The sequence below is a fragment of the Notamacropus eugenii genome, chromosome 2 (assembly GCF_028372415.1).
Source record: "Notamacropus eugenii isolate mMacEug1 chromosome 2, mMacEug1.pri_v2, whole genome shotgun sequence".
Lineage (NCBI taxonomy): Eukaryota > Metazoa > Chordata > Mammalia > Diprotodontia > Macropodidae > Notamacropus > Notamacropus eugenii.
The window spans coordinates 70,774,439-70,797,146 of NC_092873.1; the positions used below are offsets into that span (position 1 = coordinate 70,774,439).

General features: G+C 43.2%; 1 protein-coding gene across 1 annotated transcript in view; it reads right to left on the bottom strand.

The window, feature by feature from the left end:
* Nucleotides 1–1,003: 1,003 nt before the first annotated feature.
* Nucleotides 1,004–22,708, bottom strand: part of LOC140525456 (uncharacterized) — a 28,751-nt gene continuing 7,046 nt past the window's right edge. The window contains 9 exon segments of the mRNA XM_072640870.1: nucleotides 1,004–3,112; nucleotides 3,114–5,095; nucleotides 8,327–8,422; nucleotides 8,967–9,093; nucleotides 9,747–9,880; nucleotides 10,338–10,442; nucleotides 10,603–10,872; nucleotides 12,253–16,821; nucleotides 20,187–20,282. Coding sequence (XP_072496971.1) covers nucleotides 3,008–3,112; nucleotides 3,114–5,095; nucleotides 8,327–8,422; nucleotides 8,967–9,093; nucleotides 9,747–9,797 — 2,361 coding nt within the window. The 5' untranslated portion in view covers nucleotides 9,798–9,880; nucleotides 10,338–10,442; nucleotides 10,603–10,872; nucleotides 12,253–16,821; nucleotides 20,187–20,282 and the 3' untranslated portion in view covers nucleotides 1,004–3,007.

Here is a 22,708-nt window from a genome sequence, read left to right on the forward strand (position 1 = left end):
CAGGGTGAAAATCACATCCTTATAAACATACATGAAAATAGAAAAGGACTGATGAGCTGAATCTGCATTTTAAAAACCTTTGTCTACCTAAACCTAGTTTATGCTGTACTGTTTTCCAGTTTTCCTAGCTATTTTTGTCAAATAATGAGTTTTTGTCCACCACTCTATTCCTTAGCCAGTACCATTGTTTTGATTACTGCTTTATAATTATTATAAAGTTATTAGTATATTCATAGTTTCTCACACCAAAAGTGACCTCTTATATTCATAAACTATTTTGTTCAGTCATTTCTCAAACAGTGGAAAACCATTTTACCTCCAGGTTTTTGCTACCACAGAACTATTGATATGAATATTGCAGTATGTTTTCCAGACTTGTAATACTTTATGTGCTAGGACATATTTAATTCTAGATCAAAAAAGCATTCTCTATTCTAGTTACCCTTCTCCTCAACAAGGTTAATCCCTTTATGCGACATCATCCCATCCCATTTTCTCCTGAAGATTGTTATCAATCCCCTCCCTTCCCACCTCTTCCAAACTTCCAACTCTCCCCATCTGCTGGCTCTTTACCTGTTGTCCCTATCCTTTTGAAGTGTATTTCCATAATAAATCAATTTTTGAAATAAAATTAACACTAATTTTCTAGAAAGATATGTATCAGTTAATTATCTTAAGGCTCCATTCAACAATTCTAAGTGCCCAGACTAAAACCCCTCTGGGGCAATCACCAAGTGTGGTCTAGTCCTACTATGATGTAAGCTCCTAGAGGGCAGGAAGTTGCTCCTAATTGTATACACAAAATTTAGCACAGGATCTGGCAAATATTTATGGTTAATAAATGCTTATTCATTCACTGGGAAATTATATTAATAAATCTCTTTAGTAAAACACTGACATCTAAACATATCTCAAACTATAAATATTCAAGTTAATGTAAGTATAGCTGAAAATGTTTTGAAAGTTCATAGATGTTTTCACAGATCAGAAAAGAAAATCTGCATGAATGCAACGACCCTTTTTAATTTCTAAAAAATGTATATACTTTTTTAAACAAAGAAACTAAGACTTTTCATGGATGGATTTATCACATTTCTCTTTAGAGGAAGAACTGTATGGTGTTGCATACAGTTTTTACCATGGTAGAATGCCTATCACAAATTCCATTCATAATCTCTAACGGTATAGACTCTCCGACATTGCATATGCTGGGTACTGACACACAAGAAAAGTCTTCCCACATTTGTTACAGACACAGAGTATTCAGAATAAATGCACTGATTTCAGGCAAGCTCTCCATTCTGGAAAAATGGAGCTTGTAAATGTAAAAGAACTTTTACATTTTTGCTAAAGTTATTTCTTATAGTCAAAATATTTCCTTTAGTATTAATTCTAGGATAGCAAGTTAGCAGTGCACTCACAGGCAAGACTTTCCACATTCATAAAATTTCCGTCCACAATGAATTCTCTGTTATTACATCACTACACATTCAAGAAGGTCTGCCCACAGTTTTATATATTAGGTTTCTCTGAAATGAATACTCTTGAAGAAAGTTCTGTATTTTGAAAAAAAGGTCTTTCCTTGTTCCTGACATAAACATTGTTTTTCTTCATTGTGACATTCATGATGTATCAACTCAAGGAGCAGAGCACTTCAGTACAATTATGAAGTTACACTCAGTTATATTCAGCAAATTATTTTTCATTCTAATTTCACAGTAAATGTTTATAAGGTTTTTCTCCAAAATGACACCACTGATGTTAGGTAGCTGTGTGTCCAGACTGAAAGCTTTCCCACATTAAATATGTTCAGTAGAATTTCTCCTATATGAATTCCATAGTGTTGCGTTAGCGGTCTCCTCACTTGGAAGGCCTTCCACCATTCGTTACTTTTATGAGACTTGTCATCAGTATGAATTAAGTGTTGCGTTAGCGGTCTCCTCACTTGGAAGGCCTTCCACCATTCGTTACTTTTATGAGACTTGTCATCAGTATGAATTCTCTGGTATAGAATAAGGAGATCTCTAAAGCAGAAGACTTTCTCAAATTATGTTAATGGGGCTTTACTCCTATATTTATTAACTGATATACAAATAGATGGCCTCTATGGCTGAAGGCCTCATGACACTGATTATATTCATGAAGTTCCTTACTAATATGAATTCTCTGATGCAAATTAAGATATCAGCAAATTGAAAGCCTTGACACAGTGATTACATATACAAGGTTACTCTCCAGTATGAACTCTCTGTTATAGAGTCATCTCTGTGCTCAGGCTGAAGGACATTCCATACAGAATATATTTATAAAATTTTTCTCTGCTATAAAGATTATCATGTCATTTCTTCACATGAGAAGCCTTTTCACATTCACAAAACTTCCAGTATGAACTGTCTGATGCTGAGTGGTTTTCTCACACACACACACAAAACCTTTTTAATTCCTCTCACACGGTTTATCTCCTGTATAAAGGTTTTGTAGCTGCATTAAGTTGTATGCATCTTCAGTGGCCTTCCTACACTGATTATGTTGATGAGGTCTTGAATATGAACTCTCTTATGCTTGGTAAGACAGTCACATCAGTTAATGGCTTTTCCACATTCATACTATTTATTTTTCTTCAGTATGAATTCTCTGAGGTCAGATAAGGATTTGGTCAATGAGGAAGGCTTTCCCACATTGATTACACTCATAAGGTTTCTCATTGATATGAATTCTTTCATGTTGAGTAAGATTGCCTTTCTCGCCAAAAATCTTCCCACACTGATCACATTTATAAATTTTCTCTCCAGTATGAATTCTCTTGTGTCAGGTAAGATGTGTTCTCCCAAAGAAGGCCTTTCTATATTGATTACATTCAACAGGTTTCTCAACAGTATGAATTCTTTGATGCTAGGAAAAGTGTGTGCTCTGGTGGCAGATCTTCTCACACTTTTCACATTTATAAGGTTTTTCTCAGTATGGGTTCTCTCATGTTCAATAATTTGCCTTCTATGCAAAAGACTTTCTAACAATGATTACATTTATAAGGTTTCTCTCCAGTATGAATTTTTTGATGTTGGATCAAGTGTGAGCTTAGGTGGAAGGTCTTCCCACAGTGATTGCAATAAAAAAGGTTTATCTCCAATATGGATTCTTTGATGCTGGGTAAGCTGTGCACTCAAGGAGAAGGACTGCCTACAGTGATAACATTCATAAGGTTTCTCTCTAGTATGAATTCTCTGATGTTGGGTAAGCTCTTTCTTCACATGGAAGGCCTTTCCACATTCATTACATTCATAAGGTCTTTCTCCAGTATGAATCCTTTCATGCTGAGTAAGTGATTGCCTTGTGGAAAAGGACTTCCCACAGCGATTACATTCAAAAGGTTTCTCACCAGTATGAATTCTTTGATGCTGGGAAAGGTGTGTGCTCCGGTGGAAGGTTTTCTCACACTCATCACATTTATAAGGTTTCTCTCCAGTATGGGTTCTCTCATGTTCAGTAAGTTGCCCTCTCTGGCGATAGGCCTTCCAACAATGATTACATTTGTAAGGTTTCTCTCCAGTATGAATTCTCTGATGTTGGGAAAGGTGTGTGCTCTGGTGGAAGGTCTTCTCACACTGATCACATTTATACGGTTTCTCTCCAGTATGAATCCTCTGATGCTGAGTAAGTGATTGCCTTGCAGAAAAGGTCTTCCCACAGCGATTACATTCAAAAGGTTTCTCACCAGTATGAATTCTTTGATGCTGGGAAAGGTGTGCGCTCCGGTAGAAGGTTTTCTCACACTGGTCACATTTATATGGTTTCTCTCCAGTATGGGTTCTCTCATGTTCAGTAAGTTGCCCTCTCTGGCGAAAGGCCTTCCAACAATGATTACATTTGTAAGGCTTCTCTCCAGTATGAGTTCTCTGATGTTGGGAAAGATGTGCACTCTGGTAGAAGGTCTTCTCGCACTGATCACATTTATAACGTTTCTCTTCAGTATGAATTCTCTGATGTTGAGTAAGTGACCGTCTTGTGGAAAAGGTTTTCCCACAGTGATTACATTCAAAAGATTTCTCACCAGTATGAATTCTTTGATGCTGGGAAAGGTGTGTGCACCATTGGAAGGTTTTCTCACAATGTTCACATTTATATAGTTTCTCTCCAGTATGGGTTCTCTCATGTTCAGTAAGCTGTCCGCTCTGGTGAAAAACCTTCCAACAATAACTACATTTGTAAAATTTCTCTCCATTATTAATGCTCTGAAGATAGCTGATTTCTGAGCTCTGGGGGAAGGCCTTTTCACATTCATTACATTTATAGGATATCTCTCCAATACAAATTCTCTGATGAGTTAGCTTTCTACTCTCAAAGAAAACCTTCCCACAGTCATTGCATTCATAAGATTTCTTCTCAGTGGAAATCCTCTCATGGGAAGGAAGGGATGAGCTATGATGGAAATGCTTCTTATATTCATCATACTCATAAGGTTTATCTCCAGTATGGGTTCTCTGATGTTGAATAAATTGTATACTCTCTGGGGAAACCCCCTCAATGCTACTGCATTTAGGGTTTTTTCGTCCAATATCTATTGTCTGATGACAATTAATAAATAGGCTGAGACTTATGTCTTTCCCATGTTCTTTATACTCATTAATTTTCTTTCCAGGATATAATCTAAGATGTTCAATAAAGTCTGATTGAGAAGTGAAAGATTTTCCACAATCACTATACAGAGAAAATACCTTCTTTGAGCAGATGCTATTACATTTACTTGAGCCTGAAGTTGGAAGGAAGCTCTTTCTGTGTATAACAAGTTTATGGAGTTCCTTTCCTAGAGATATTTTATAATGTGAAAAAAGTTTTGGTTTTAGCCTGGCACTTTGACTGTATTTACTACATTCATGGCCTCTTACTTCATTGAGAGTTTCTGTCTGGGTGAATTTTATTTGCTGAAAATTTTTAAACTCAATACTCTGGTGCCTCCCTAATGTTGCATCACTTTCCCAGTCTTCCTTTAAACTTGAGAGGCAGAGAACATCCCCTATAAGTCTGTTCAGTTCTAACTGTTCCATCAAAAAGCCCAGTTTTCCAGTTGACTCCTTGCTTTCAGTCCAAGTCTCCAAATCTGAAAGAAATAAAGAAAATGGAAATGTCCCTTTGTACCAACTGCTATACACTTAGCTCAGTTCTGTTTCTCTTCTTAAAATCATAATTTCACTAAACTTTAGGGGAAAGAATAATAAGAATACCTTATTGAGACATACATCACTTATGGTCTACAAAAAGCTTTCATGTTGATCTTCCCAACAACCTCGTGAGGAAGGACAGTTATTAAGGCTCCAAAAAGGAAACTGAGCTTCCAAACAGTGAAATGACTTGAATCTGGTCCCACAGATCGCCAGTAGCAGATGGGGCTCCTCATCACTATCCTCACTGTCTTTTTGCTACTTCCTCATAACGAAGTCAGTTCATGTTATCTGGATGACGTAGTGAGGGAGGACCTAGTGAGGGATTCCTACCTTCAAATGTAGCTAGGGGCAGAAGTGGAGGCATAGTGATTAGACTGGACTCTACATCTTACAATATGGTTGATTGTCTTTTCCATTTATCTAGATACTAGGGAACTCAGTATATGACCTTCAAAGGCAGAATGACAGGTTAACAATATGTGTTCTTGGAGACACAGATCAAAGTCTAATTTAGATCTGAATACTATAGAGCCTAGATGAAGATGGAGGTGACGAGTTAAGGTGAGGCTTCACTGTAGGTATGATGAGGAATTCTCATCAATCAGCACCTAGTAAGCTACCCCCTTACCTGCCCAGGATTTATTTTGTATCCTGACACTACAAAGTACCAGGCCCTGGGCTTAGTGCTGGGAGAAAGTGACAAGAGGAAACTATCCCTGCTCTCAAGAGTCAGGCTTTCTATTGGAGGCCAGAGGAACAACACACACACACATGCACACACGAACAGATTCTCTGTGTGTGTGCATATATGTACACACTGGAACATATAATTCATATGTATATGCTGACAGAGATTTACAGATGTAGGGGTTGTTTCCCCAAAGAAAAGGTCAGCTTCCTGAGATCAGAGATGGTTTCGTTTTGGGTCTTTGCATCCCAAGCACTGACAGCAATGAGACATTAATACTCTCTTCGGGGTTCCTATGTAATGCTTCTCTGTGGGGTTCTATTAGTTCCATTATAAATTTTCATAAAATCCAATAAAGAAACCCAATTATTTTGTTTGGTGTGTTATTAAATAAGTAAATTAATTTGAGGAGTATTATCCTTTTAGGAAGCAGCTAGGTGACCTAAAGTCAAGAAGACAAATTTAAATCTGGTCTAAGAAATTTACTGTGGGACCATGGGCTAGTCTCTTAACATTCTGTTTGCCTCAGTTTCCTTAACTCTGAAAGAGATAATAAAAGCACCTAACTCTCATATCTATTATGAGGGTTAAATATTTGTAAAATGTTTAGTACAGTGCTTAGTACACAGTAGGTGCTTAATAAAGGCCTGTTTCCTTTTTTTTTTTTTACTATATTCATCTGACTCATTGCTGAATATTTAATTTCTACCAATTATTTCATCTTACCTTCATGTAGTGTTATTTTATAATTGCCTATATGCAGATTCTATGACTTCTTAAGCAGTTAATTTCTAAAAATGGAATAATTTTTACTATCCCAAAGGGATTCTAGTTTTTTTATGTTTTATTGATCTTTATTCTAGGAAATAATAATAATGATTTTAATTTTTAACTGGGCGACCCTAGTGATTTAAGCTATGATCTTTGTAAAAAATTTTTAGTTGAGATAAGCTAAATTTTAGATACAGCATCATGTTACCTCTAAGTAATTTGGTCTTTTGATTCATGATGTGAAGTCACTTATTCACTTTTATTTGTCTTATTCAGACACGCCATGACATCAATTACCTCTGAGAAATGCTCTGTCAGCATCTTGTAGGTTTGGATATGTCAATAAGGAAAGAAGCCTTTATTAAGCACCTACTGTATGCCAGGCATTGTACTAAGTGTTGCAGATACAAAAAGAGGCAAAAGACAGCCCCTACCCTCAAGGGGCTCACAGGCAAGAGGTAAACAGCTCTGTCCACACAAGAGATAAACAGGGCAAAGTGAAGATAATCTCAGAGGAAAGAATAAAGAGCAGCTGGGCAAGGCTTCCCACAGAAGGTGGGCTTTGAGCTGGGAGGATGAAGATGTGGATGAGGAGGGGGAACATTCTAGGCAAGGGGTACAGTCAGAGGTGGGAGATGGAAGGTCTTGTTTAAAGCACATCCAAGAGGGAAGAGGGTGAAAGAACCCGGGCAAGTTACGGGCTATTAGTGTCTTTGTCATTTAAAAATCCGCTGTCTGACCCCAAAGGTTTAATGACTAATCAATGACTAATTGCAATGCAGGTTTGTAGGCTGGCATTATTTCTTTTTTGTCTAATGCTTAAGATAGCTCAAGAAGAGCCTTTGAAAAACACCATCAGACTGGGAAATTTAAAAATTGTGGGCAATTATGGAAAGACCTGGTTTAGCTGGGTGATGACGTCAGAAGCCTGAGTGTAGAGGGTCTGACCGAGAAAATGCCAAGAAATCAAGTGCTCAGTGGACATGGGTATTTCAAGGTTCTGAGCCAAGAAGAGGAGACATACAGAGCGACAGTCAACAGGTGGGTAGAATTAATCCAGAGAGGGGGAGAGCTGGGTCAGATGAGAGTCAGATGATGTTCTGATCCAGCATGGATGAGGGGCACTGATGGGGGACATGGGTAAGACCAAGGATGGAGGAGAGGGGGAAGAGGAGGGAAAGAATAGGAGTTGGAGGTGCTTGAGGAAGCCCCTTAATACAAGGGCAGGAACCACCATGTCCTGTCTAAGGACCAGCGACCAGACCAGGGACCCTGGACCAGAGAGAGTGTGAAAGGAGGAACAGATATAAGACAGATCCTGGCTTGGCTTTGAGGTTGGTGGCTGTGCCAGGAGTTTGGATGCTGGCTCTGTCTCTGGCTGCCTGGGTGACCTTAGCCAAGTCATTATACTCTCTGGGCCTCAGTTTCTTCAACTGCAACATGAGGGGGTCAGGACAGGTGGCCCCTGAGGGCCCTGCCAGGTCTGTATCTAGGTTCGATCCCGAAAGCCTTCTCCAAGATGGGGGGTTGTCAGGACACTGACTTGCTCAGGTGGCTAACTGATACACAGTGGGAACTTTTCTCCAGAAGCCTGGGCAGCTCTGAGCAGAAGTTCCTGTCCAGCTCTATGGAAGAAATTGCACTGACTGCCCAGTGGAGACACTGCTGTCAAGGACTCCCCTGCCTGGGGAGTCAGTCACTCACTTACCTGGACAGCTGCTCTCTGAGACTCTCCTCTCTGGAATCCAAGGCACCTCCCCTCGCTCAAGCTGGTGGATCACCTGGGGCTTAGACACGACCAGTCCTGCTCAAAGGAGCTTTGGGTAAAGATGGAGCTATGGAAGGTTCCAATCAAGCCTCACTCTCTGAGAATCACCCCAGAGAAGATGAAACTGAGGACCAGGGGAAGCACAGATTCAAAAGGAAAAAAAATGACCTAAACCTAAACCCCAAACCCTGGCAGAATGAGCCCATTATATGAATGTTAATTTGATCTCCTGAAAGGGGCCAGGGTCTTTACCCAGCACTCATCCATCCCCCCAAATTAGGGGCATTCACTTAATGGCATTCCTTCTGTTCTCCTAAAATGAAACATAAGCTCCTGAGGGCAGAGACTTTTACCCTTTTATCTCTGTGTCCCCAGCACCTAGCACTGGGCCTGGCACACAGGAGTGCCTAATGCATGCTTCATGAGTGAGGGAATGAACCTCTTTGGCCCAAGAAAATGAGGATTCCCCAGTCTCTGAAGGCCAAATAGTTGCCTTGAAACCTTTTACCAAATTAGGACCCAAGGAGCCCTCTGGGGGGTGGGAAGGCAGAGCCTGAGTCCAGGGGGAAGCTGTCCTTACCCAGGCAGAGCAGGTTCTGGTAGGTCTCCAGCATCACATCCCGGTACAGCTCCTTCTGAGAAGGGTCCAGGTAAGCCCACTCCTCCTTTGTGAAGACCACTGCCACATCCTGGAAGGTCACTGGTTCCTGAAACATCAAATGCCTTTTTGTATTTGTCCAGGGACCACCCTCAAATGGAGCTGAGAGTGAAGGGCCAGAGGGTGAGGGACAGGGAGAGGTTCTCAGGGTCCTGGCCTCATTGATATCCATCCAAATATCTATCAGTGCTTTGTTTTCTAACAGCCTCTGAATTGCCCTTATACAGGAAGCAGCACAGAGTGGGAGGAAGCAGACTGGACTGGAGATGAGAGAGAGAGATGAGGTTCAAATCCCATCTCTGCTCCTGACTGTGACCTAGGATAAGTCACCTCCCCACCTGGGCCTCAACTTCTCCTCTGGAAAAGAAAAGGACTTGCAGGAGGGACCCTGTAATGGCCTGGGCTGGAGGACCCCAGCAGCCCCAGAGAATCCTACTTGAGGGGACACACCCAACATTACTAATCACAGGAGGACAGGATTTTCTGTGAGCAGACCCCCCTCAGGATGCAAGGCAGTCCCTGTGTCAATCACAGAAGAACCATCCTGTAGCCTGGCAATGGCTGGAGCCAAAACAGAGCAGGCCAGAGGCAGGAGTTGGGACACAAAGAGACATTTAACTTCTGATGCCTGCAGATGGAAGGGCCTCCTCCTAAGAAGGTGGGTTTATCTTGCTGGGGGAAAGACAGAATTTATATACATACTGGGCTGGACCATGGAGCAATCATTTTTAGGTCTCGAGTGGCTGTTCCCATGGCAGGCTCGTGCGTGGAGTTCCTGGATCCTGAGGGGACAGTTCTTAGGTTGACTGTTTCAAGTCTCAGGGATCACGATTCCTCTGCGGGGTACAGAATCAGAGTTCTGTGATGGCCACAGGAGTACAAGGAACAGAGATTGTGAGCATGTCAGAAACAGCATGGATGTTGCAGCGAGTGAACACTTTGTGCTGGTCAAAGCAATACATTTTGCCAGGGGGTGAGATCATCCAGAACACAAAGGATTATTGATATGCCAAGCTCAGGGCACAGCCTGCTTGCTGAGTCTTAGCTCTGGGAAATGGGGGGAGGTTCCTCTAAAATATTTTGACACAAGGCAGGGGAGAGCAGACTGTCTCTTCCTCCCTTGGCCCCTCCCAGCCAAGGCCCAAGATCACAGCAGCAGTATTGGCTGCCACAGCCCTCAGCTGGCGAGCTGACAGTGACCTTGGAGACAACCCACAAGCTTCCCTGACTGCACCCTGGGATAAGGCTGTACACTGATGCCACTGCATTCCACAATACCAGATGTGGTCCAACCTTTAACCATGAGGGCCTTGATTCCTGCATGTGGGAAGGCATTTAAGGTCTTCCTGAATTCCTGTTGATGCTAGGATCCTGGGCAAGCCTCTTCCCTTGAAACCCCTGCAAAATGGGGATGGCCTTGTTTGTACCCCAAGTTATGAATGGCTCTGGAGCTACAAGGGGAAGATGTCCTATTCTTTTGCCTCCCTCATAGCACAAGGTGGGTGCAGAAAGGAGGGATTCAAGGCCAGGCAGATATGCTCCCTAAATCGCTCCTCACCTGGGAGGGAGCTCCTGCAGACCAAGGTGTCAGAGCTGCAGCTGGGGGCAATGGACCCATTCGAATGGGCAGGTAGATTTCTTGTTCCAGGCCTCAGTTTCCTCTACTGTCAGGTGAGGGGGCCAGCGCAGAGCTACATGGAGGATGCAATCCCCCAGGTCTGGGTCACTCACCTGACCAACCCCGGCTGTCAGGAGCACAGGAGCCACTCCTGAATCCACAGAGCTCACTCCTCATGGGGAAGCTGGACAGGGAGCTAGGCAGGCAGGACTGGGGAGGAGAAGCAAGCCATGAGTAGGATGGTCCGGCTGAGGTGGATTAGATCCCCTTCCCCATACTTAATGGGAGAGCTGGCAGGGCTGGTCCTGCTGGGACTGGAGGGGGAAGAGACCCCTGCTCCTTCTCATGGAGAAGCTGGGCAGAGAGCTGGGCAGGCAGGGCTGGGGAGAGAAATAAGCCATGAGTGGAGCTGGTTCTCTGAGGGAGAGGGGAGGGCTAGAGAAGCCCATTCCCCATTTGTCATGGGGAAGCTGGGTAAGTGGGGCTGGAGACAGAGCTGATCCTGCCAGGAGGGGACAGGAGGAAGAGGCTAGAGACTCCAACCCTGGGGTGCGCCCTTCCCACTCATTCCCACCAACTGAGCATAAGAACAGTAACCCTTGTAGGTCAAAGACAAAAAATACCAGCTCCTAGTCTCCAGGAGCTGAGTGAGCTGGAAAATAGAACATTTAGAGGAGGCAGGACCCCTGATGGCCACACTGCCACCTTGGACACAATCCCATCTCTCCCCAGAGGCAAGATCACGGGCAGGTCATGGAATCTCCTCTGAGCCCCACTTTCTCCCAGAAAAAGGGGGTAAAGAACATGTAAGTCCCACAACTATTTTTAAAAATAGGATTTTACTAGTCGGGTATTTTAGCAGCTAGACTTCTCCCTGGATCCCTCCAGCTACCCTCTGCCAGGGGGCCATCCTCTGAAACAAAGATTTATTTATAAAACAGGACGAAAAGAAATCAGCCAGACAGATGAATTCATTGGTAAATGGGCCGGTGTGAGCCAAGTTCCTTCCACACCTGTGGACTCTCCACCCTCTCAGCCCTCCCAGTGTTCTCATGAAGCTCTCTTGAGAAAGAACTAAGTGCTTTGGCACGAGAAACACCAGCTGTTATTATCCTCGGGTACAATGGTAATGAAAGCCAGATCATAAGATGAAGTGGCAAAAACCACCCAAGAAGAGGATGGAGGAGGGGGGACAGCCTGTGCAAATGCATGGAGGCTGGATATGAGCCTCCAAAGGTCAAGAGGGGGCAATGGGGCGCAAAGGAAGGACGCGAAGCAGGAGGGGCGCGTGCAAACCCCAGGGGGATCATCTGAGGGGCTGCGGGGGGCCCCTGAGACCCCGAGCTGCCACTCAGGGAGGCAGCCCTGGGGAGGTGGCAGACGGGGCGCGATCTGCACCGGCGGGCTCCGATCCGTCCTAGGAGCCCAGGCCAGGCGGGAGCGCCCTGAATGGGAGGGAGGGGCGCCTCTGGGAGCGGGGAGGGAGAGCGGGGGAAGCGGGGGAAGGGACAAGGCCGGAAGTCAGGGGGTGCAGGGTGGGGGGCACTGTGACCCCCTGGCCACTACGTCCCTTCTCCCCTCAGAACTGACCGCGACCCGGCACGGCCTCTCCCTGGGAGGACTGCGACCCGGGAAATAAGCGCCAAAGGGAAGTTGCTTGGGAGGGCACGCTCCCACGTCCCGCCCAGCCAGGCCGTCTCCATGACAACCACTCCAGAGGGGCGCAAAAGAGGCCTGAGGGCGCTCAGCCTTCTGGGAAACCGGGCTCTGCGGGGGAGGGGGGCGCCCTAGAGTGCGCAGGCGGGACAAGTCATCGGCCCTGTGTCGTTCTGCGCATGCGTCACCCAATTCCCCGCCCCATTCTCTTTGCCGGGCGTTTTCTCCTCCTTTCCGGAGAGTGAGACTCGGTGACCCTCGGGGGCTTCTCCCCAATCCCTGCCCCCGTGTACGCACGTGCTCGTACCCACGTCCTTCCCCTGCTCCCAGGGGATCTTCGTAGGCAGCAGTCTTCAACACTTGGGCACCTACTGGGCACCTGGCCCAGGGACCTACCAGGAGCCACCAGCTGTGCGCAGGGACCGCCCCTCCCCCCCGGGCGCGTGCTTCGGGGAGCTGCCCCTCCCCCCAGGCGCGTGCCTAGGGATGTAGACAGTGCTAGAAGGCAGTAAGCCCAAGCGGTCTAAGGGCACGTACAGTATAGAGTTGGGGGATATTCTAGAATCTCCGAGGATACCACCCAACCACTTCAGAATTTACTTAGGTTGGGACCTTGAGGAAGGACCCTGCACTACCTAATTATCCACCTCCCTCAATGGATCTCTTCAAAAGCTCCAGACTCCACGCACTGCACAGGCTGTCTCCTTCCTGAAGGGCTTTCTTTGTCCATCCCTCTCATAGAGTGAAACGAACTGTCCTCTTAGTGTTTGATAGAACAAATGTAAATACAGCTATCAGTATATTTTGTCTTGGATTGTTCCCCCTTTGGGAGTTCATGTATACTTTCTTTCTGACGTTGAGCTACTGAAATAATTTATTTCTGTTAATCTGGGCATTTTATATTTTGTAAATATTTATGCATTTCACCTAAGTTATCAGGTTTGTTGGAATATAATTGAGCCAAATAGTTTCTGACGGTTTATTTTATGTTCCATGACTGTGAATTTTCCTTTATGATTTTTGATACCTATATTGTTTTGCTTCTCTTTAAAAAACAATCAGATGAGGTTCATATCTTGTTATTCCCCCCCATCCAGTTTCTCCTTTCATTCATCTATTCAATTCTTTTTCTTCAATTTTGTTGATCCCCACTTTGATCTTTCAAAATTCTACTTTGGTGTTTAGTTCCACCCCCACCCCCCCCTCCAGGGTTGTTTTACTCCCGAGGATGAAATGTGTTTAGAGATATAAAATTTCCATTAAGGTGTACCTTAGCTGAGTGCTGAAAGTTTTGGAATGTTGTTTCGTTGTTGTTATTTTCTTAAACTGATAAAGCAGCTAACATTTATTAAGCACCTGCTATGTGCCAGGCACTCTCCCATGTTCTAGGGATACAAAAAGAGGTAAAAGACAGTCCTCATCTTCAAGGAAATTACAGTCTAATGGGAAGACAAACATCCAACTCTATTGTTTCTATCACTTATTTCTTGACCTACCAATTCTTTAGGATTAAATTATTTAGCTTTGAATTAATTTTAAACTCTTTATCCAAAGTTCCTTTGGGGGAATATAATTTTAAAAAAAGTTCACTTTTCTGCATTTCTTTGCAAGGGTCTTGTGCCCTAATACATGTTCCATTTTTGGTATGAAGGATGCCATGAACTCTTAAACACAAACCAACAGTCTTTTTTCAGCCCTCCTCCTCCTTGACCTCTCTGCAGCCTTGGATGCTGTCCGTGGTCCTGTCCTCTTTGATACTCTCTTCTCTCTAGGTTTTTGGGACACCCCTCTCCCCTGGTTCTCTTCTTACTCATCTGATCACTCTGTCTTCTTTACTGGATCCTTCCAACCATAGGTGTCCCTCAAAGTTCTGTCCTGGGGCCTTTTCTCTCCCTCCATACTGCTTCACTTGGTGATCTCATCAGCTCCCATTAATTACCATCTCTATGCTGATAATTCTCAAGTCTATCTATCCTACCCCCAATTCTCTGCTGCCCTGCAGTCTCACATCTCAAACTGGATTTATAGTCATCTTAATCTCAATACACCCAAAGTGGAATTCCTTATTTTTACCCCTAACACCCCTACTTCTATCTTCCTCATTACTTTAGAGGGCAATAACACCCTCCCAATTTCTCAGGCTCCCAACCTAGGAGTAATCCTCAACTTCTCACTGTCTCTCACCTCCCATATCCAATATGGTGCCAAGGCCTGTCAAGTTCACCTTTGCAACATCTCCCACATGTACTGCTTTCTTTTCTCTGACACTGTCCCCACCCTGGTGCAGGCACTGGTCACTTCACATCTGGACTACTGCAGTAGCTGGAGGTGAGGGGGTATCTTCCTGCCTGAAGTTTTTCCCCACTCCAGCCCATCCTCTACTCAGCTGCCAAAGTGATTTCCCTAAAGAACAGGTCCAACCATGTCACCTCCCAATTCAATAAACTTCACTGGCTCCCTATACTCAGGAGCAAATACAAAATCCACTTCTGGGGTTCAAGATCCTTTATAACCCAGCCCCCTCCTACCTTTCCAGTCTTCTTATAACTTATTTCCCAACATATACTCCCATCCAGTGACACTGACCTCCTGGCTGTTCCACCAACAAGACACTTCATTTCTTGACTCTGGGCATTCTCTCTGGCTCCAGGCATCCCTGGTGCCTGGAATGTTCTTCTGCTGATTTGACTGCTGACCTCCCTAGTTTCCTTTAAGTCTAAACTAAAATGCCACTTTTTACTGGAAGCCTTCTATAACCTATCAATTCTAGTGCTTTCTCTTTGTTAATTATTTCCCATTTAACCTGTATATAGCTTACTTCATATATATCTGGTTGTAATAATGAGGTAGAAAGGAGTGCTTGAGGCAAATGGAGCAAGCAGGATACAGAATATGAGATATAAGATGAGGGTGTGATCAGCCAGAAAAGTGATCAAAGACCATGCACGGAAACCCCCCTACCACAGACTTAGCTGTGTGCTTTCACAAAGCACCCTCAATTCCAGAACAACTCTTCCCCTATCTTCTCCTATGCTCTGTGATTATCTATGATAAGCACCTCCAGGCTACCTGATATCCCAGGCTCCTTCCATTCTCTTGTCCCCTTTCCCCCATTCCATAAAATTGTATTAAACCATATCTTTAATCTGGTTAACTGCCTTTGCCTCCTACGGGAAACAGGGCTCCCTTAGGGGAGGGCCTGCCACCTAAGCTCTGTTTCTCTCATGGGGGAATTGGTGCCCGCTTGGGTGCCATCCGAATGAAGGCCTTTCTTTAACCTGGATATTGTCTGAGTGAATATTTTCAGGACAACAGTTCCTGCAGGTCTATTCCTCATCATTTCAGGTAGCATCTCAACATTCCTGAGGTGCACCCAGAACTCATCAGTCTTTCCCATTACAATTTAAGCTTGACGACATGGACTGTCACTCTTTTTCATCATGCCTTTTAACCACATGACTTTTGGCCATCTATCTTTGAGTTAAGTTCTTACACAGTTTAGATATTAGACTTTTGTCACACAGATCTGAGGTGAAGATTTTCCCCCAATGAGAATTTCTTGTCTTAGTGTGCATCCAGATGTTTTCCTGAAAAAGTTTTTGAATTTTATGTAATCGGAATTGTCTATTTTATTGTTTAGGATCACCTCCATTGCTTGTTGAGTTGTGAAGGTACATCTCCTTCCATTCTCCTCCTCTTTTTTTTCCCCTCTTGGTAGGATCTTTAATATTTAAGTAGTATCTTTACTGGTGCTCTTGGGGTATTTGGTATAAAATGCATGCCTATGCCCATACCCAGGGAAACTGCTCTTCAGTTTTCCCTACAGTTCTTGTCAAATAGGGAGTGATTCATCCAGTGGTTTGTGTTCACCCAACCCTGGAGTAGTGAGTTTGATTGTTTCCGAAGGAAAGAGAAGGGCTCAGAGAAAAGCTGATAAAGCCAAGATGAAGGAGAGAGAAAGAGAGCAGCTCACTAGTTGCCCTTGAGGAGTTTAAGTCATCCTAGGTAAGGACAACTTAGGGGATTAAAAACAAAATAACAAAGCATGGTAAATGAGAGTACCATGTCATTGCCAAAGATGTCTGAGAGATCACAAAGACTTTTGGCAGAGATGAGGAATGGCAGATTTCAGGATTTTCAAGGAAAGGCTGGGAATTATATGCTGAAAATGATAGGCCAAGGATCTTAACTCCATTTTCTGGCAAAACTTTAAAATGTATCATCAAGGGAACGGTTAGTCAATGTCTAGAAAAAGTGATCATAAAGGGCCGGCCTGGCTTCCACAAGCTACCTGGACTCCAGAGTACCAAGCTACCTTGACCTTGGCTCCCCATTTCTCATTCAAGGTTTATATAAACGTACTAATGATGAACAATTACAAGCAATGTTTATAGAAATAAAAGAAGGTCAAATGATTGGCAAGATATTCATCAAAAGGAGGATGTTACCTGAATTCATCTACAGATTCAGTGGTATATACTAATTCAATGGCCAGAGGGATACCTTGCAAAAAAATAAAAACAATAAAATTTAATAACAGATATAGCATTTTGAGTAATTAATAAAAAAGGTAGAGATGCAAGGAGCCTAGCACTGCCTTATCTCAAGTTATTTTAGATCAATCAATCAGTATTTTTAAGCCACAGACAAAGAACTTGTATTAAATATCTTTATCTCTCTAGACAGAGAGCTGACCCAAATGCATACAGTCAAAAGCCATCCTCCCACAGACAAAGGGTCAACAGGCATCCACAAATATGGTCCTACCATGACTAAGAGAATTATATATACACATATCTGAGATCTGAGAGTCAGCCAGAGAGAGATGGTCATTGATGACATGGCAGCTAATGAGGTCACCAAATGGGAGAGGAGAGAAACAAGAAGAGCGTATTTACCCAGGATAGGCTGGAGGGAACCCTACAGTGGGAAGGGAAGGGAAGGGAAGGAAAGGGAAGGGAAGGGAAGGGAAGGGAAGGGAAGGGAAGGGAAGGGAAGGGAAGGGAAGAGGGAAGGGAAGGGAGAAGGGAAGGGAAGGGAAGGGAAGAGGGAAGGGAAGGGAAGGGGGAAGGGAAGGGAAGGGAAGGGAAGGGAAGGGAAGGGAAGAGGGAAGGGAAGGGAAGGGGGAAGGGAAGGGAAGAGGGAAGGGAAGGGAAAGGAAGGGAAGGGAAGAGGGAAGGGAAGGGAAGAGGGAAGGGAAGGGAAGGGAAGGGAAGGGAAGGACAGTTGCCCAAAAATCCAGAGAGGTGAGAAAAGAATATCCAGGAAGAGAGAGTGATCCAGTGTCAAAAGCTGCCGAAAGGCCAAGAACAAGGAGGACCAAGGAAAAGCCAGTAGACTGGGGGCTCTAGAGAGAACAGTTTCTGTTGAATGGGATTTAGAAGAGAATGAGAGAAGAAATGGAAATAGCTTTGCCATGTTGAGATGAGGAGAGGAGAGGTACAATACAACAGCCATAGAGGATGGTAACATCAAGTGAGGGTTTGCTAAGGATGGGGAAGTAACCAGCAGATAAGAAAAGACAGCTTAAAGACTGGGGGTGGTGGGGGAGGTGAAGGAGGGAGCAATCTATTGGAGCAGAAGGAGAGGATGGGATTGAGGATACCTGAAGATTGCTGGTCCTGGTGAGGAGGGGAATGTAATAAAGGAGGATGTCAGAGAGATGTGAGATGTGCAGATGGGGAGAAAAGGTGGCTTGTGGCGAATGGCCTTGACTGCTGAAGGCATGGAGGGAGGCCTGAGGAAGAGCTGCTGGGGTAAGCAGTAGAGAATCAATCAGGCAGAAGTAGGACTGTGCTGATGCAGTATGGGTTGCTCGACATTGATGAAGCACCTACTGTGTGCCAGGCCAAAGACAGTCCCTGCCCCTGAGGAGCTCCCCATTTAATGGGGGAGGTAATTTGCAAATAAGTACAGACAAAGAGAGCTGTGAACAGGATAATGGGAAATGACCAAGAGGGAGGGCACTGGAAGGAAGAGGGGCTGGGAAGTCTAGGTAGCAAAAAATGGTAAGATCAAAGGTGATGCCATTCCTGGGAATAATGGAGGAACTGAGTGAGGAACTGGATATGCATTGTCATTCTTGGAAGGAGGGCAGGAGCGGGCAGAGAAGGAGACCCTGAGGCAGGCATGAAAGTCACTGAGAAAGAGGAGAGAATGTCTTGGGGGTGGAGTAGGGGGGAAGAATATATAGTGGGCACCAAGATCTGGACTGAGTGATAGGTTTGGCTCAAGAGAAGAAGATGCTGAGTGATGGTGGAAGAGAGGGAAAAAGTGGGAAGGAGAAGGAAGGAAAGGAAGGAGAGAGAGGGAATGAAGAGAGGGACAGAGGGGAGAAGGGAGGGAGGGAGGAAAGAGGGAGAGGAGAGAGAGGAAAGAGCAGGGGGAATGGGGGGAGGGAGGCAGGGGGTGGAAAGAAATTGATCCTGGAAGTAAGAGGGATTGAGGAGATTTCTGAATCACCTACCAGTAAGTAAGGGGTTATAAGAGAAGATATATTAAAAAGTAGTAATCATCAAAAGTAACTGTATTGGTGAAAAAAATCTAAATCAGTGGAATATGCCAAATTGCATGAATACAGTAAGATAGTGTTCAATAAGCCACAAACCACAAACTACTAGGGGAGGAGCTCTTATTTAACAGGAACTGCAGGGAAAATGAGAAAACATTTTGGCCAAAAATAGATTTTGACCAACATCTTACAATATAATACATTCTAAAGGAAATAACCAAGGAATAAAAGATCTCATTCCTTTTGTTAAAAGTTGAAGAAAAGAGGTCTTATTTTCCCCAACTAAGTGACCAAAAATTTATAATTGGACATGTATTAGTTTATAAAAGACCCATTAACAATTTTGAGTATATTACACTTAAATTTAAAAGCTTTGGCATGAATAAAAATGCATTCAGAACAAGAAAACTTATGAATTGGGGGAAAAAAGAAATCTCTGCATCAAACAATTCAGAGAAGTCTAATATCCAAAATCTACAGGGCATCCATATATTTATAAAATTAAGTCATTTTCCACCAACTAAGCTGTAGAAACTTCTCAGAAAAAAAAAATGTTCTGAAGCCTCCATAAGAGAACTGGAATTAATTGTCTGACATCAGCCTGACACTCATCACGTTACAGGCCACTAGGTGGTATAGCAGATAGAGTACTGGGTAGGGTCTGGAGTCAGGAAGATTTGCTACTTTCTACTTGTGTGACCCTGGGCAAGTCACATCACATTTGCTTGCTTCAGTTTCCTCATCTGTAAAATGACAATAACAGCACTCGTCTACAGGGTTGTTGTGAGGATCAAGCTTGCACATAGGAATTCAATTTAATACAATAGAATATTTGAATGCTATTTGTTATTATCATCATCATTCTTATATTGGCAAAGAGGGTAAAAGGTGGATGAAAAAAGCCAGTGTTTGAGGCCCAACCCACTAATAAGCCACCAGTGTGGTTGGGAATGGCTCCAGCTTCTCTGAAAAATGTCTCAGAGTCCCTGTGATCAAGGAAACTCACTTCTGGGCATGTCCCCAGGGTGGTGAGCGACAGGACAGGAAGGGATGGAGGAACCAAAACTTTCATGGCAGAATAATCTGCAGGACCAAGAGCTGCTGATCGTCTAGGCAGGTGACAGAACATTACTATGACATAAGGAACAGCAAATGTGATGAAAGCTAGCAAGCCTAGAACCAAAGCACAGGGCTGACAACACTGTGAAAAAGGCCTAACTCAAAGCCAACAGGCTTCGGCTCAATGAAGGCCAGGGCCAGGGTTGCTCCCTGGTGACTGACTGATGTTCCAATGCTTGCTTTGACCAGGAGACACTGGTCAAGGAATCTTTTGCCTAGGGGTCAGTCACTCACTCACCTGGACAGCTGCTCACCAGGACTGTCCTCTCTGGTCTCCAAAGTATTTTCCCTCACTGCCGGTGCTGTATCTCCTCAGGTGTGGACAAGGCCAGTCCTGTTTAGAGGGAATGGGAGTTTTAGGGTAAAGAAGGTTGCAACCAAGCCCAGATCCCCAAGAATCATCCCCAGAAAAGCTGAAAATGAACAAGAGAAGCAGAAAGTCAAGGAAAATCAAGGAGCCTCTGTACAGTACACAAGGAGACCTGTAGGTGTTCTAATAAGGAATGAATCAAGGAAGCAAAGGTCAATGTATAATGGGTATGTTGGGCCCAGGAGTTTGGAGACTCAGGGACTGTATAAAGAGACAGAGCCAGCTTTCACATCTAGCCACCAGGAGACAAGCTGCCTCTTTTTCCCACTGTCATCAAAGATGCCTCTCCCCAGCCCTTTGCTTCAGCTAAAAGGTCTTACTGGGCTTGGATACTGCCAAAGATGGAACTGGGTGTCCACTCTGAACCTAGTCCTCTGTGCCAGGCCAGGGCTGTGGACAAGGGCTGGGGAGAGACCAGGATCGAGTAGCCACCCACAACTCTAGTGGGGCAGTAGCTCCATCAGTGGTGAGAGCCTTGGCAACCTATCCAAGAGTTGGAGGGGCCAGAACCTTTCAGGATAGAGAATGAGATCAATGAAAACTCCTAATACAATAAAGAAAAACTATGGAGTAAGGGAAGTCAAAGAAGTAAATCCAGAACATCCAAGTTCTAACACACACACACACACACACACACACACACACACACACACACACGACTAAAAACAAACAAATAATAACAATAGTTTGCCTTCAAGGGCAAGAGTAAGAGTTAAAAACAGAATGGAGCAAACAGTTCAATGGGATAAGAAACACCAGAACAGAGGCAAAAGGCTAAAAAGTTAAAAGAATGATTCATGTACCTACCTGCAAAAATTGACTTTGAAAACACATCAAGGCAAGATAATTTAAGAATCAGATAACTTGATGTTTCACAGAATTCAAATGTAAATCCACTTTTTCCTTTAAAAATTTTTTTTTTTTTTTGCTTTGGGAATTATTTTGGAGATTTATTAAAAGTCTCTGTTTCTTATTTTGTTAATTTAAGTACTTTGCATTTTTATAAATAATAACCCATTTGGCTTATTATAAATTTTGCTGTCCAAGATAGTTTCTAATAATTTCCATAATTTCCTCCAACTGTGAATTCTCTCCTTCCATTTTTGATACTGGCAACTTGATTTTCATCCCTAGTTTCAGATTATTTTTGTCTCAGTTTTTTTTTTCTTTCAAAAAGTAGCTCCTAATAATATTACTTCAATGAATTTTTTGTATTTAATTCTAACTTCTTTGATTTTCAAATTTTCTATTTTAGTGTTTAGCTGGGGGTTTTTAAGTGCTGCTTTTCTAATCTCTAGTTGTATGGCCAATTAATCGGCATGTTCATTTTCTTATTTCTAGATGAAAGCATTTGGAGATTTATATATTTCCTTAAGGCTTACTTTGGGTACATCTCTAAAGTTTTAACACACCACCTCATTACTGTCATCTTCTCTCACAAAATTATCTATTATGTCTATGATTTGTTCTTTGATCTATCAATTCTTTGGAATTAAAGTTTGAATTCTTTATTCAAGGGTCATTTAATAATTATAATTTTTATTATGTTGGGGTCAATAAAAGAAGAGTTTAATATTTCTGCTGTTCCACATTTGTTTATGTGGTTTTTATACATTTGGGCATGTCCATTTTTGTAAAGGTGCTGTGCAGATGTGAGAAACAGGTATATTATTTTCTAATTCCATTTGGTGACTACCAGAGAACTCATATCTAACTTTTCTGAAATTGACTCAAGTCCTTGATTTATTTGTCATTTTGTTATTTTTGTCTAGATCTAAAAGGAGCAATTTGAGCTATTACTGCTTTCCTATCTGTTTCCCTCTGTAATTCTCTGAATTTTTCCATCCAGTTGATAAGTGCTCAGCCATTTGGTGCATATACATTAAATACTGATATTATTTCATTAACAACATTGCTTTTAAATATAATTTTAAGTTGTTTTCCTGTTGGTAACTTTTTGGTGGGAATGCAGATCAGTTCCATTTCATTTCATTTTATTTATTTTTTTATAATTTATTTATTTTTACCTTTCAACACTCATTTCCACAAGATTTTGAGTTCCAAATTTTCTCCACATCTCTCCCCTCCCTCCATCCCTCAATCCCATGCATTCTGATTACCCCTTACCCCAATCTGTCCTCTCTTCTATCATATCCCTCCCTTCCCTTATCCCCATCTTCTCTCTTTTCTCGTAGGGCCAGATAGATTTCTATACCACATTACCAGTATTTCTTATTTCACAGTTGCACGCAAAAACAATTCTCAACATTCCTTCCTAAAACTTTGAGTTCCAACTTCTCTCCCTTCCTCCTTCCCCACCCATCCCCACTGAAAAGGCAAGAAATTCAATATAGGCTATACATGTGTAGTTATGCAAAAGACTTCCCTAA